The sequence below is a fragment of the Brienomyrus brachyistius genome, chromosome 5 (genome assembly GCF_023856365.1).
Source record: "Brienomyrus brachyistius isolate T26 chromosome 5, BBRACH_0.4, whole genome shotgun sequence".
Taxonomy (NCBI): domain Eukaryota; kingdom Metazoa; phylum Chordata; class Actinopteri; order Osteoglossiformes; family Mormyridae; genus Brienomyrus; species Brienomyrus brachyistius.
Window position 1 is genome coordinate 3,723,148 of NC_064537.1, and position 16,175 is coordinate 3,739,322.

A 16,175-nucleotide genomic window follows, 5' to 3' on the forward strand; every position below is an offset into this window, starting at 1 on the left:
GCTGTTTTATGTCGTTGCAGCGGTGTTACTAATTAAAACCCCCCAATGAGACCGCTTGACAATGAACATTTTCACTCAGAGCAGTTCTCTTAGAACTATAATTTGGGTTTCAGTTTATTACTAATAGAATTTAATGTTTTACGTAAAACTATTGGTCGTTTCTATTGCAATAGATACATGTTTTGTAAAATGAATAAAGTAGTGATTTTTGTTATAAAACCAATATATGTGTGACATTTTTAATGAATTTAGAAAGACTTTCTGTGAGCACTGAAATTCATATATAGACACATTTTTTTTCTGCAATCCATTTTCTTGGTGCGGTTGCTCCTCTAGGGTACATATTTGTAACTTTTTGGTCACTAGCTCCTGCTTAGTTCAACAAAGACATAATGTAAAGGCTGCCCATGTGGTGGGCAGCCCTGTTAAGGTAGGAGAGCCTGCTGATTGGACAGCTGCTACGGGACTGAGCCCAGAGAGGGCCGAGAAAGGTGGAGGTGTCATTGGACCGAAGACCTTTCCCACACCACATTTAAATTCTGTTAGATACACTGACACATGCCTATTTAGAAAATAAGATGTTTGTGTTATTATTAAGTGGCACCATAGTAATAATAATAATAATTTTGGTCTGTCTCAGTATTACTCATCGTAACTTATCAGATTCCCTTATTCAAAGGAATACGGTTGCAGTTTCACACACTTTGAAATGAAGACACTGGCAGTGAGTGCAAGCACTGCTGGACGGAGAAGGATCAACCCCGGCCAGTTACAGTGACACTGCTGCCTAATGTTACGCCATCTGCTGGAAGGAATGACAGTGGAATATCGGTGTGGCCAGTGGCGAAGGAGGAGAGGACTCACCTTGAAGCCAATGTCCTCTTTCTTGCAGCACAGGCAGGCCAGCATGAGAAAGACAAAGGTGAAGAGGCCGGAGAAGGACACTGCCACCACTGCCAGGGAGGAGGACCAGGAGAGCTCGCCTGGTGGGGCGCCATCTGTAGGCAGATAGAGGCATAGCAACTAGGTCAACCAGAGCGAAGGAGAAAAAAACAAGGCAATTAACTGAGAAGAGCAGGAGCCCATGGAATGTGCTTCCAAGCAACCTCTCAGTAGCATCTCCTGCGTTCTTCTCAAAGCGCTACCTGCGGGAACCTTCAGAATCTCCAGGCGACCATGAGTTTGATCTCCTAGCAAATTTAAACCTTCTCAAAATAATTGCCGAGAAACTTTCACATGAACGTTACTCGTTATCTTTAAATGTCAGTGTCTTTGGCATCTCAGAAGGGATCGTTTTTCAGGGCTGACGTCTGTATTGTGTTTCGGTCGCTAATGAAAATACCTGCGCGGTGTCGGTACCCGTGTAACGACTCCACTAACATCATCCGCCGTCGTGATTCATCACGCGTCCCACGCTGAAACAGGGAGGGGATTTTATTAATAGCTGGGTTTGTTAATCTGCAAAACCGGCGCAGATGGGGCATCCAAAAAAAAATGGCGGTATGGCGGCCATCAGTCATCACAGCCATCGCGTCCGTACTCCCATAATTCAGTGGGGCCTGATCCTCCTCGAAAGCCCCACCTGTGGAAAGGTGAAAGCTCCCTCAGCACAGGCGGGGGGTGTTTTAGCTTATGGGTCAGCAAGCGAGGGGGAGATAGAATGATAGATGAAGGGGAAATGAGTGAAACAAAGACACAGTGTGACGAGGAAGGAGCGAGTGAACCCCCATGTCATGGATGTGTGCGAATACTGTCAGATTCACTTATCCAGCTGAATATTTTACTAAAGTGGTTCAGGGGGACAACAGCAGGGGCAGGTCTTCTAGTTACAAGTGCAGTTCTCACCCACGCTGCCCCTGTTGGCACTGAAAGATAAAGATGTTTAAAGAGAGTAGAAGTATGACAGCAGAACGAAAGGGGAAGGATATAGGGAAGGAGGTGAATGCGAGAGACAGGACAGGATGTAGAAAATGGAGCATGAAGGATATGAAAAGAAGGAAGAGAAGCAGGATAACAGGAGAAAACAGAAGAATGAGGGGATAGAGAGGGGGAGTCGGCTTAAAGTGCGGCAGCCTGGGCCAAGGCCACGAGTTCGAGGACCTCAAGGCCGATCCATCCGGTAGGAACTTCCAAGATATAGGAATGGTGAAACTAATGGTGCCTTGGATAAAGTAAAAGTAAAGGCACAATAAGAATTATTCTGCTGATATGAGGCGTAACACGCAGTCTAGCTCTGGTGTGAGTGATGACACATCTGCAAACCTCCAGAAAACACTGTGCCAGGCGGCAGCCGCAGCCACCTCTGGGCGGCTGGAGAATTACAATTTACACTGTGCCAGGCGTCTTCCTGGAAGCACTTCCTGGGACCCGCCCTCCCGTGCCACTGTGCCAGGCGTCTTCCTGGAAGCACTTCCTGGGACCCGCCCTCCCGTGCCACTGTGCCAGGCGTCTTCCTGGAAGCACTTCCTGGGACCCGCCCTCCCGTGCCACTGTGCCAGGCATCTTCCTGGAAGCACTTCCTGGGACCCGCCCTCCTGTGCCACTGTGCCAGGCGTCTTCCTGGAAGCACTTCCTGGGACCCGCCCTCCCGTGCCACTGTGCCAGGCATCTTCCTGGAAGCACTTCCTGGGACCCGCCCTCCCGTGCCACTGTGCCAGGCGTCTTCCTGGAAGCACTTCCTGGGACCCGCCCTCCCGTGCCACTGTGCCAGGCGTCTTCCTGGAAGCACTTCCTGGGACCCGCCCTCCTGTGCCACTGTGCCAGGCGTCTTCCTGGAAGCACCTCTTGGGACCCGCCCTCCCGTGCCACTGTGCCAGGCGTCTTCCTGGAAGCACTTCCTGGGACCCGCCCTCCCGTGCCACTGTGCCAGGCGTCTTCCTGGAAGCACCTCTTGGGACCTGCCCTCCCGTGCCACTGTGCCAGGCGTCTTCCTGGAAGCACCTCTTGGGACCCGCCCTAAAGACATTTACATGATTGCTTATTATCTTCTTTGACAAGACTGAAGAGCAGAGTGATGCTTTTACATCGCCCACTGCACCATTAAAGCGTCTTACGTTGGCGTCCAGGTGCCGAGGTCCGTGGGCGAATGCCCGGCATCACCTCCCTGCATCCCATCTTACCAGGTCACTGGTAAGATGTGGACTTGCATTAATAAATGTAACACAATAATAACATATGTAACATATGCTGCAAGCGTGCATTGGTCTGGTCTGTGGCATCCGAGCGCAGAGGTAGCTGCAGTAACCTTGCAGCAGTTGTCATGGAAACAGACTGAATGGACTGGACTACCCATTGTGTCCAGTTCTCTTTCGGCCTTAAGTTAGTGCTGATTCTCTCCCCCATCCCACCCCCATTGATCTACTGACAGCTGGTCACTCTGCTGGCCACTGAGCCCCCCCCCCCACACACACACACACACACAGATTGCATCCCACAAATTAGTACAAAGGAGAGCTGGTCAGGGGCAGGACAAACTCGATCAGAGTCAACAGGAGACAAACTCGACTTGGGGAGGGGGGGCATAGGGGAGTTCAGCTGGCAGGAGAAAGCCTTTTTCTGGGTAGCTATCTCAGTCACACCCCCTCAACATCACTGAAGAAAATCCTCAAATATAGCAAGAAAATCCTGAGAGACGCAGGAAAGCAGGCTTATCCCGAAGATCGTTACCTGGACTGCGTGTAACAGGCAGTACGGGGACAGCTCTCGTCTACCTACCTAGCAGGGTTCTTGAAATCTGGCCTTCGATGTTTTCAGTTCTCCCAGGTAGTTAGTTTAATAATTACTGAGTCTGATTGGCCACAGAGGCTTCACACCTGGCTCATGGGTAAAGAAAGGCTGGGAAATTGGCAGTGCTCGGCCCTTGAGGGCCGTGATTTGAGTAGCCCTGCTCGAAACAGTTTTATGAAAATGAACAACATGCAAAAACACAGCTGGAAGCCTCAGTGATACAAGGGCTCTCACATATAGACAGGCTCTGATTGGATCCATCCAGATTCTGCAGGGTCACAGGGGGACTGCAACCCAGGATGGAGCGCCAACCCATCACAGGGCTCACTCTGCCCACCTCACTATGGGCAGTGGTGGCTTGATGGTTAGGGAAGCCCACATGTAATTGAATAATTGGTGGTTCAAATTACCGACCAGCAAGGCACCACTGAGGTACCCTGAGCAAGGTGCCGCCCCCAAGCGCTGCCCCCCGGGCGCTGAATTAGCTGCTCCCTGCTATGTCACAATGTCACATATGGGCTGAATGCAGAGAACATGTTTTAATGTTGAGCACTGAGTGCTGTGGTGTGTCAACAATTCTCACACGCCACTCAATCACACATGCACACCTATGGGCAGTTTAGCAAATCCAATTAACCTCAGCGTGTTTTTGGCGTATGGGTGGGGGGGGGGGGGGAGGAGTACCCATAGGAACCCCCCCCCCCCCCAACAGCATGGCGAAAACAAGCAGATTCCACACATGGGGTCATAGCAGAGACTCTGTGAGTCAGAGGTGTGAGTGCTAATCACTGCACCACCATGCCACCCCACCAAATTAGCTCTTACATTTAATGCTAATATTGATACATGTTTACGGGGAATTCCTACTGCGACTTTGATGGGTATTGTACTGTAGGTCTAGGTCAACAGGAATGATCAAAGAAGCTGGGATGGAGCAAAAATGTGGACTGTCTGCGGGTCCCTGAGGACTGGACTGGGAATCACTGCTTTACTGCACCAGTGGTTGGAGTTTGGACGATATTAAGAGAGACACTATTTTTGGGTTAATGCAGGACTGCCAGCTCTCAGGCATCAGGTGTGACACTCACGCTTTCTGACTTTCATAGCAAATCGATAGTATTCCTTTATAAACCTAAAATTAGCTACATCACAGGTAGGAAGGTAGTTTGCAAACCTTGCAGACTATGTACAAGGCAATAAAACTGGTACATACATGTATACACGTGTGCAGACGCGAATTGACAACCTCACTCCAGCCAGCTGACCAAAACTGGCAACCCTGTTAATGGATTAATCAATGAATTAACTAGCTTTCTATTTACTTTTAATGTATCTGTTTATTAATAGCCTTAGTTAACATGGCAGACTAGCCAGCCTGAGACAGTACCACTTAGCACTTGGAGCAGGAGGTGATGTTCTGCTGACGGCCGAGGCTGGCCACTCTGTCTGGACGCTGCTCTTCATTAACCTTCAAGATGGTGGGCAGCACCTCCAGCACAGCGGCTGGTAGCTAAGAGCTGCAGTGGGCAGCACCCTGGACAGGACGGCCTTCCGTTGTGGGGGGCCGTACATGCACACGGTGTGGGAGGGAACCCAGCCGATGTGGGGGGAGCTGCAAATTCAGCCGGGACTCAAACCCCCAGTGTTTTGCCACTGGCTGAGCTAGTGTACCACATGTGGACGAATCTGGGCTTTTTAAAACACCTTTAATTTTGCTGATGCGCCTAAGGGGGGGGGGTCTATTGCAGCAGTGCCTCATACTTCCTCATACTACGTACTTTTACATTGAGTGAAAATACAGCACTTAAGATGAGGCATCATGAAAGTCCTGTCCAAATGAAGGGGGGGTTGATATGCCCCCCGTGCCCTTCACATTTCCACCCTGATTGCTTCACCTTAATGAGTCGCTTAAGTGTGAAGCGGGGGGGGGGGGGGGGGGGGACAGGGAAGGACAGGCAGGGGCCAAAGCTGCTTCTTCCAAACCACCCCCAAACCTGATTGGCCAAAGAGTAAGGCATGTGTCCTGATTGGCCAAAGAGTAAGGCATGTGTCCTGATTGGCCAAAGAGTAAGGCATGTGTCCTGATTGGCCAAAGAGTAAGGCATGTGTCCTGATTGGCCAAAGAGTAAGGCATGTGTCCTGATTGGCCAAAGAGTAAGGCATGTGTCCTGATTGGCCAAAGAGTAAGGCATGTGTCCTGATTGGCCAAAGAGTAAGGCATGTGTCCTGACTGGCCAAAGAGTAAGGCATGTGTCCTGATTGGCCAAAGAGTAAGGCATGTGTCCTGATTGGCCAAAGAGTAAGGCATGTGTCCTGATTGGCCAAAGAGTAAGGTATGTGTCCTGACTGGCCAAACGCCAGGGCACACATCTTGGTTGGAGGAAGCTCCCAATCCCCTGGTTGGCTGAAGGCCAGGTGTGCAATCTCAGGGATGCAAGTGAGTCGCTGTGTTGGCAGTGTTATACCGGAACAACCGTACCGCCCCCACCCCACCACAAATTAAGCACGGGGGTGTGGATGATGGGTATCACTGTTCAGTTGACCTGAGACAAGCGAAAGGGACAAGAGAGAGAAGGTGGATCAAACAACGGGGCTGATCATCAAGGAGCAGCCTGGTGGCACGTTTGGGCCCCCACACCCCCTGGGAAGCCACTACAGCCTGCAGATCACACTCTCGGTGACTGAGACGGTGCATCTCATCCAGCAATGTGCTGTGATAAATGGCAGCGAGTCAAAGTCACAGAGAAACCAAATACTCAAAAAACGGAAAATGGCGGCGAGAGATGGCGCACCGTACCTTGCCAGACTGGGAGGGTGAGTGATTACTTCTCACATCAAGCGTGTCATTTCTCCTCCCCCCTCATGCGCTCTGCTCCCACCTCTGGGATTACTAGCTGACAAACACTGATTTTGTTCTGTACCTGTAATTCATGCCAATAAAGATTTTTAAGTTTGAAGAGTCCGGCAGATGGCATGTGTGCTGCAGGGCCAGAGCTGAGGAGCGGCGGGAGGGGGGGGGGGGGTGATTATCTTCTGGGCATGCTCAGTAGGGTCTCTGTGTGGCAGTTTTGGAGCCATTGCAAGGCTGGGACATGAGGTTAATGCAAGAACATGCACAGAGTCACACGTGCCAACATGGACACTCACACACACACAGGAAACCGGTCCCCATAAGGGAAAATCGGATATTTATCACGTTATGGGGACATTGTGTCCCCATAAGGATAGGTATACCCACTCACACAAGCAGACACACACACTCTCACCCACACACAGACACAAACACAGACAAACACACACACACACTCGGTTACGCTCACAATGACTCCTGGTTGATTCCACACCTTTAATTACTATTATCATCCATGGCAGTGCCACCGCATCATCATAAATGCTGAAATGCACATCACGCGGCCGTCAGGCGACGCAGGCAGGGCGCCGCACTGGAAAAGCACGCTGTGGTAACGCTCGCTTACAGCCTTCGTAACGTTAAGCCCCACCTAGTGCAGCTGCCGATACACTGTATGCTGATACTGACTTTAATTGCGCCATTTTCCATTTTGCGCTCAGCTTTGGGGAAGGTGTGTGCCAGAAATGTCGCTATATAAAAATAAAACGAGGGGAAATTGAGTGGAATAGCAGGTGAAATGGGGCATGGGGGGGGGGCAAATTATAAAAACAATTGGCCCACTTCTCCCCCGTGGCGTGGGATGAGTTGGCTGCCGATGACAGGCCACCCCCCGATGGTGGCAGCTGAGGGAGGGAGCAGGAGATGAGGGGGAGCGAGAGGAGTCAGCTTCCGGGGGGCGCCCCCCCCCCCCCCCCCGATCAGCCAGCCACGGCCCTGATCACTCACCCAAAGTCGCAGCCCCATTGCCACGGAAACAGATCTCACTCGACCAGTGACCCCACCAGCCTGGCAAACCCAAGGTTCTCCTGAGAGCAGGTGAGTACCCCAACGTCAGATCAAAGTAAATCTAAACACATTGTCATAAAGTAAAATCTAAATGACACACTGGAGGACAGCACACTGGAGGACAGCACACTGGAGGACAGCACACTGGAGGACAGCACACAGTGCTGCGCTCTGTGATGAGGATACAAATAACATTTTTCATTTTATGTCAGCTTTAACGATCATCAAAGCCTCCAGGACTCGATCGGATCAGATCTGTCCAGTCAGAAGTGCTGCAGGAATGGAGAGAGCTCGTCGCCATCTCGTACCCGGCGGGATGGAACCCATCAGAACAACACATCAGTCCAGCACTCATGTACGCAGGAGGTCCCGGCAGGGCCTCAGGACACCAGGAAGCCATGAATAACCTTCTGTCAGGTGATATTTAGGGTACTACCATGCCGCAGTGTGGTGGCCCCATAAAAGTACACACAGCGCACCCAGCCGCCAAGATTCAGGTCCAGAAAGTACAAATCCAGACCAAGGTTTGGTTTCAACCAACCAGTTGAGTCCTCTGTGAATGTAACTCTTTATACTCATTCGGTAGGTTGAAACAAAATTTTGGTCTGGATTTGTACTTTCTGGGCCTGAACTTTCCACCTCTGATTTTGGATAAAAGCTCCCATCTAATAGATAAATGTAAAGTAAGTAACATGTTCTCCGCCACAGACACTCCAGCCGCCAACGTAACTGAAGCTGAATGTGGCCAGCAAAGCGAAGGAGCCCCTTCTCACCGACGAAGCACGTGCTTCATGCTGGAGGCATTTCAGCTGGCAGAGATGACAATCCTGACCCCTCCACCTTCGGCTCCGCCGCATCACCCCCGCCCGACGTGGCAATTCACATTTCTTAGATTCCAGAGCTGCTGCAAACCCGGCACACAAAGGTTCCCGTCTCTCAGATCTCGTCCATTCGGAGCAACACGGATCTGCGTGATCCAGTTAGGTCATGACAGATGACACGCGTGTGCCGTGTTTCGAGGCAGAGCCGGCCTCGCTCTCCTTTCCGGCGACGGCGTTTCCACTGAATGTAGGAAAATGTCCCAGCAGGAGCCACAATCACACAGCTTGTCCTCAGGTGATGCTGAGGTGGTACGTCTGCTGTCCTTTACCTGACATCCTAAACATCACGCTGTGCGGCTGGACGCAGGAACGTGTGAGGGAGCACGGCACAGGCCGGCTCCAGTGTTTCCAGGATTTTTCTATCTGTTGTGGTGATTACTGGTACACAGAAACTGCAATGGGATCTGTACCTGTATCCAGAAGGTTGTGGGATTGAATCCCATGGCTGGCAAAGTAATTACATCAGCGCTGGGTCCTTGAGCGTGGCCCTTACCCTCGGGATTTAGCACTCAGGCCTGAAGCCTCTCATTTCTACTGCGCTTTAGACAAAAGTGCGTACCTAACTTATAAATGGCTGTCTGTTTTTACGGTGTTATGTCAGCATCATTTGGAGGTGAAACCTTCACATTACCTGGGCATTTTTTTCATTCTGTTTTTTTTTGTGTTAATCCAGGTCCATCTTTTGCCGATTACATTAAACGCCATAATCTACAAGATGAGATCTAGTTTTGGTTCTGTAGGCAACACATTTCTCAACAGGGGCTGGCAGGACTGCCACTGGAAACCAGCGCCAATCCAGTTCCCATCATTGCCGCTGCATGACGCATTCCATTGATGCATTGCTGAGCTCGGCCTTCTGTCGCCGTGAGTCGGGATGAATCACCTGGACGTTCAACCTCCATTTTTATCTGGACGCACAGACTGCACACTTTACTCCACCTGGAAATTCTAACAAAATATTTTACCTGCATATATTCCAACTGAATATTCCATGTGAATATTTCATTTAGATGATATAATGTAACGTTACATTGGAATATTCTACCTTCTGGAATTTCTAACTGTATATTCTACTTGAACATTCCACCTGCATCTCTTAAGGCAGCGGTGAATGGGACACAGACCCAACCAGGCTAAAGACACCAATGCTGGTATCAGCATAATCTCTCAGCGGCATCCTCTTCCTCCCCCCTCCCTTGCCACCTCTCCACATCCATGCCTCCCTTTTTCAGCTGCAGCAAGCGCCTCAGAGGTCCATTTCCCTGGCTTCCTGATCATCGCTGGCACGCAGCGGGAGTGGGGCCTGAGGGGATGCGATGCTGTGTGTATTACATAACCGTCACCGAAGAAAAACAAATGACCTGTCGACTGAAGGAAACCCTGGGCTCACGGCGCCATCCTGCCCTAGGGTTAGATTTGATTAAGTCAAGTGAGTGCTGAGTGATGCCTGGGAGAAGGTCACGATCCGGCAGGTCCGGTGGGAAAGTGGCTGGGCGTGGATGGGATCCCATTTGACAATAATAGACACTAACTGCTCATCTTCCCAATCCACAAGCTCTGGAAGCTTTGGGGAATTTATTTGGGGACATGCAGTGCAGAATCCTCAGCTATGTTGGAGCCAGGAGTCACAACACAGCCAGAGTAAAGCAAACATGACTATTTTTGTTGGTACGGGGACACATGACGGGGGGGGACATTATGCTCACCATCTGCTGAGCGCCAGTCCCCCCAGTGTGGCGTTAAACGATCCTGTATGAGTCCATCACCTGGCCCTATCTGACAAATTTCGTACGCGTCCATTTTTTCAATGAACACACCCGCTGAACATATCAGGGAGGGGTCGTCATGGAAACAGGGAGGCTTGTCTTGCCCTACTAATTTGGGCAAAGCCGACGGAGTTTGGGTGCGAATGCGGCGTGCGCATGCCGTGCATGCGCGGAATCTTAATGCGGCCCCGCGTTTACATAAGCACCCTCTGTCCCCAGTAGCCGGGGGGGGGCGCAGTGCCTGCATGCGCGCAGTGGCAGGACGCTGTGCCAGACGAGCGGTCCTGTCTCACAGCCCCCCGCTCGCGGCTTGTTCTCCACTCTCTGCTCTCTCTATCTCTGTCGCTCCAAAAAAATGACTGAAAAATGCAGAGAATGGATCCTGGAACAGTGAGAAGTTATGTGGAGGACATTATGTCCAACACACTTTTTTGGCCTTCATTTTGAACATGGAAGCCTTCTGTAAAATATCTCAGCGGTGCTCCGTGGCGTAGCGACGTCTCTCCACCTGACGTCTGCAGTCCTCATGGAATCTCTGCAGTTTCTTCCTCTCTGTTTCCCTTCTTCTTTTTGTATCTCCTTCCGATGTCTCCCTTCATCACCCCCCCCGCCCCCCCGAACCTTCTTGGTTCTTATCCTAAGTTCAGCTCTAGCTTCTGAAATCTGCCCCCCCCATCCCCGAAGTGCGTCTCATGAATCACTAATAAGCTGGTGTTGAATGGGGGGGGGGGGGCATTAAATATTTCATGAACTTATCTCTGATAAGAAGCCAGGGAGGGGAGGATGTGGGGCTCGACACCGGTGACGACGCTCCACCAAGAGGCATGTGGGGGAAGCAGCAGCACTTATAGACAGACGGTAAATCAGGTGACAATAGGGACCCCAAGCTGAATGCATAATGCTCTCTGGTGCCTGTCTGACACACAGTGGTGTGTGTCATGCCCCCCCTGCTATGAACAGCCCTGACTGGCAAGGGGTGACAGCAGCACCGCAAGATCTTCCACTCCTTTCCCATTATCCCTGTGGCCCTCACTATGGCCCCAAGCAACGTCAACCAGTGGTGACCCCAGGTGTGACCCCAGGGGTGACCCCAGATGTGACCCGCAGGACACTGCCATCCTTAGTTAGCAGATGCCATTATGCTTGTGGCAACTGCTTAAGAGCCATATTTACCGAGAGCCACTACTTTCCTAGATTATAATTTACTCAGGGTCACGGTAGAGGGGCTGCTGGCAGAAGCATCTGATTTGCAGCAGAAGGTTCATCTCTTAATGCTGGATGGAGGCCAAGACAACGTCACAGATTCTAAAGCACTGGAGGTTCAAACCACTACCTCCTAATAATGACGAGTAGGTAAATGCGGCAGCCCCCCCCCCACAATGAAACTGTGGGCAACATTTGCAAGTTAAAAACTAGCTGTGGTTACAGGACTGGTGCTGCCCCCACGGTGGGGGGGGGTGGTTGGGGTATTTCCAGGTTTCTTCCCACCCACCCGAGATCAGGTCAGAGCTGCCAGTAGAACGAATGGCTTTGTGTCAGAAAACAGGATGTTGTTTACTCACTGCGGACACTGCATTCACTTTCAAGTGTATGTCCGCTCTCGCCCCCCCCACCCCCTGCATAGTAACCCCTCATCCTACCGAATCAGAGACCCCACAAGCCGCCGTAATGCGAGATGGCGCAGGGGTGCGCCACAGGCCGAAGGGCAGGCCAGCCGATCCACACTGTCCAGTCCACGTGCCACGGGGTTTTCTTCCAAGCACAAGTGTGATCCTCACGAATCCTCAAAGGGGAAGCTGAGGCTTCTTTCCGAAAATAACAGCACACACCCCCAGCCACCGAGGGAGGCACAAAAATAATTTTACAAGCCCCATCCGATTTGCCAAATGAAGGAACAGATGGAAGGATGAGAGATTGATCCCTGGCTTGTGGACACTTTCGCACAGTAACGTCCAGACTGGAGGGAGGGTTTCGGTTATTCCTGAACCGACATATTTAGCAGAGAGTCTGTTATCAGACCTCAGTGACTTATGCGATACTGATTCTTCATAAGTAAATTCCAGGATGTCTGGCTATGTCAATTTTCAAATTTATATATAGCAAAAAAAAACTCTTATGCTCAAGAAGACTTTTAAAACTACTGCCTCTCCCCAAGCATCTCCAAAACACAGAATAGCAGCTGTTCCCTCTATCCCATAATATTTATTGGCTCTTTAAAGTGTTTAATGAAAAATGCATTACACGGAGCGCAATTTTTGACCCAAACCTTTGTACCTGTTTATAATGATTATACTTAATTAGTACCTGGTCCCATATCCAAAGACATGTCCTCCTACTGGGATTAGATCTCAAGCCCACCTGGTTTGTTAACATCTTTCCTTATGATTTGAGGTTCAGTCCTTCGCTTTGCCATCCCCCCAAGATCTGTCCTTGGTGCTGAAGCACAGCCCTCCAATCAGACAGCAGCACTTTCAGGCAACCAATCAGAGCGACAGCAGTACATTAAACTGTATTCCGGAATAACCTAGATCTGTTATACATTTCATCAGCATAATCTCAGTCTGATTATTCACCATTCATCAGCATAATCTAAGTCAAGTTGCCTCGGGGAGACAAGCATGAGCAGAGAAAAGCAGCGATGAGATGGAAAGCAAGATCGGCATCTGGTTACTACCACTGAATCACCTGGACATAAATATGAAGCGATATAATAAATGTGTACTAAAGAGGCGATGCCAGGGAGTGAAAGATTAACCAATCAACAGCCTCTCGAGGAAGCGACTCCAGGCACCAGGGCAGCGATGATTCCGGCCCAGAGGCAGGGGACGCGTGAGCGTGGGGCACATGTACAGAAATAACCATGTTTACCGTCAGCGAGGAACTCTTAACCTGTTCGTCAGCCCGGATGACAGCACACTTCCTGTATCAAAGATAAAAGAGGAGATCTGAGTTGACGTCTCAAGGCAGTAGAGTGTCGAGCGTGATCCCGACTCACCGCCGATGCGGGGAGCTCCAGAAGGCGTGGGCTCGGCACGGCAGCCCGACAGATCGAGAAATCTGTTTCGGCCAGAGCAAAGACGAAGAGCCCCACCCCACCCCCCCGTCCCCGCCCACCAGGGAGACAGTGGAGGAAAAACGTATTGACTTTTGTCAGACTGTTATCCAGCATCTAAGGGGGCTTTGATGTTCTTGTGTTGCACCAGCAGTTCAACATTGTATAACGAGCCCATTACGGCTCAGAGAAGACGGCCCTCGTCCAACAGCACAAATCTGAACTTGGCTTCTGGTTCACGACTATCGCGACTTCATTATCAACTTATTCTCCCTGTTTAAGTGCTGTGTGATGCTAAATATATTTCAAGGCCTGACCGGCCTTCTCCGGGATCCGTGGCGCTCATGTTCAGGACACGAGTAACCGCCTCGCAATCTGGCACCTCGCATTCACGCCTGCGCCGAGCCGCGATCCCGCACAAATCTTCGAATGCCGATACGAAAATGGCAACGGGCTGCTGTGGTGACAGATGGCATGAGAACGGCAGAGAGCAGAACAGCGAGTGCTGGACGAGGATGAGGAGAAACACGAGACGACAGCTTCAGAAGGAAGCCGAGGAAGTTTTGGGGGTGTGCTGAACAGCAGTGACGCTGCGGGGCAGGGGGGGTCACTGGGTACACAGCCTGAAAGGCAGCAGACCCAAAGATACACCAGGGGGTCACAGGATAAAGAGACCCTACCTCTGATGCCCTCTTACAAACCAGGGTTAAAGCCCCCTGCCCCCCGATGTAGAAGGGGCCTACTCCACATAAAACACAGCCTGCCTGCACTGCATGTCGCCTGTAAACTGCATCAAATCCCCTCGATCGCCCCCCCCGTCTCCCAAACGGCCTCGCTCTCCTTCTACCACCAAACCAAACACGACTCAAAGTTATGAAACAAGGCTTTAAGTGAAAATCTGTGACTGCAAACGTGTGAAAATAAGAGACTCACAATGGGCGCGGATGTCAACTGCAATCAGGCGACGAGCCGACTCACTCCTGTAAACCCGTTCCTGTTTTCTCTTGTCCTGACATTTAATGACATTTAATTTCATTCATTTTGCAGATGCTTTAATCTAAAGCAACATACATCTATTCTGAGAAAGCAGGCTCAGATAGTCCCTCAGATAACTGGGGTTAAGGGTCTTGATTAAGGGCCCAGCAGTGAAATCACTCCCCACTCATGGGATTCAAACCAGCAGCATTCTGGTTACAGGCAAGGCATCCTAACCCGATAAGCCACATACCACCTCAGGAAAACACCCAGAACCAGTCATCTTTCCTACCATAATTGTGACCCAACACCCATTCTGGATGTTGATCATCTCCTCCCTCCCTCCACTGCCTTTTGCTGTAGTTTCTCGCTGCTGCCTTCATTACACCGTCTCCCCTCATCCCTTATGTTTAACACACGGAGGCACACAAGGTGAGATGCAAATTCATGTTGGGATGAAACTCCCTTCGCATCCCATGAGTCAGCAGTGTGTCATGGGAGGGGGGGTGGGCAGACCACATAGGATATGGGTGCTCGGCGTCCATCGCCTCTGCGACATGCATGTTTATTAGACCAAAGGCACATCTGAGTGTCGCTCGGCAACACCTGGAATTTTGGGAAATCACATTTGACTGAACTGCACACCCCCTTCACTCTTAATACCCCACACAAACAGCAGATTTCTCTTTTTTTATTTCTGTCAGGAATAAAATTCCAAATCCCTGTCTGGAGCTGGAGATACGATGCATCTTCTCACATGCCCCCCTCCAGTTGCACTGACAGCATTGAGACAACGGGAGACACGGGGCGATGCCAGCAGAAGCGGAAACATGCAAGTTTTGGGGGGGTCACAAGTTCAATTATGGCATGTAGCAGGATTATATAACAGCGTATTACGGGGGGAGGGGGGTCATCATAGTAAGCAATAACGACATCTTCAGCTGCCTTGACTAGCCCCCCAGGGTAGCAAGCTGAGGGGCAGTTCTGTGGAGGAAGGGGGCTGCGGAGACGCTGGCCGGGGCAACAACTGGAATGCAGGGGGTAGAGTTCAGAAGCTGCTCTAACCCTAACCCTAACCCTAACCCTAACCCCCCCCCCCCGCCACCAATTGAGATGTCCCCGACCACGTCAATAAACAGTGTCTGACTTTAGGCACCCAGGGGTACACATGACCAGTCTGTATGGGGTCCCTAAAGCCGAGAGAATGTGGCTGCAGCCCTTTTGGTCGCCATAGTAACCACTCTGGGGGCCAAGAGGTTTGCTGCTTAGCATTTATGTAAGTGAACAAAACCACCATAAAAGCAGAAATAAATCCCATTGGCTCAAGCATAATAATAATAATAATGATGATGATGAGTTTTAAATGCAGTCAGCAGTGCCGTGCATTGGCGCAGCTTACTGCCATGTTTGAAACGCAGCATCTTCAGTTCGGTCTTACCGTCGCTCATTCTGCCAAAAGCCTGTAATATAAGGCGATATATCAGATACGCTCAAGACTCGGATTTCAGCCATTTCCACAAAACCGAATTTCTTCTTGTATTTCATCAGTATAGACTGCCCTTTTGTAACCCTCCTCTAACTGCGTTTCTTGTGAGTGGGAGGTGGGAGTTGGGGGGGGGGGTATTTAGCTGGCGTCTGTCTTCATCCTCCATCCTCACGCGTGAAATTTGTCCCACGAAACCGGCCTGGCCGGCACGGGGTGCGGGGAGCCTCGTGCGCCTCTCAGCGGTGCCCCTCCCCCATCGGCAGGAACCCTTACCCATCCACCCCCTCCCACAAAAAAAAAACCCATGCAGATTTGACATCCATATCCGTGATGAGGAGCACTAAGCAGAGACGGGTCCTTCCATTATGGATAA

At 50.7% G+C, this 16,175-nt stretch overlaps 1 protein-coding gene across 3 annotated transcripts in view; it reads right to left on the reverse strand.

Annotated features, from left to right (window-relative positions):
• Window positions 1–16,175, reverse strand: part of aatkb (apoptosis-associated tyrosine kinase b) — a 43,397-nt gene that overhangs the window by 26,033 nt on the left and 1,189 nt on the right. Inside the window, exons 1-2 of one of the 3 annotated variants that reach the window (XM_049015847.1) lie at window positions 1,343–1,439; window positions 865–998 (exon numbers count right to left, since the gene is read on the reverse strand). In XM_049015847.1, the coding sequence (XP_048871804.1) occupies window positions 865–998; window positions 1,343–1,385 (177 nt within the window). In that variant the 5' untranslated portion in view covers window positions 1,386–1,439. Of the gene's footprint in view, window positions 1–864; window positions 999–1,342; window positions 1,440–16,175 lie in introns of those variants that run through there. The other 2 variants (XM_049015848.1, XM_049015849.1) reach the window with 2 other exon arrangements.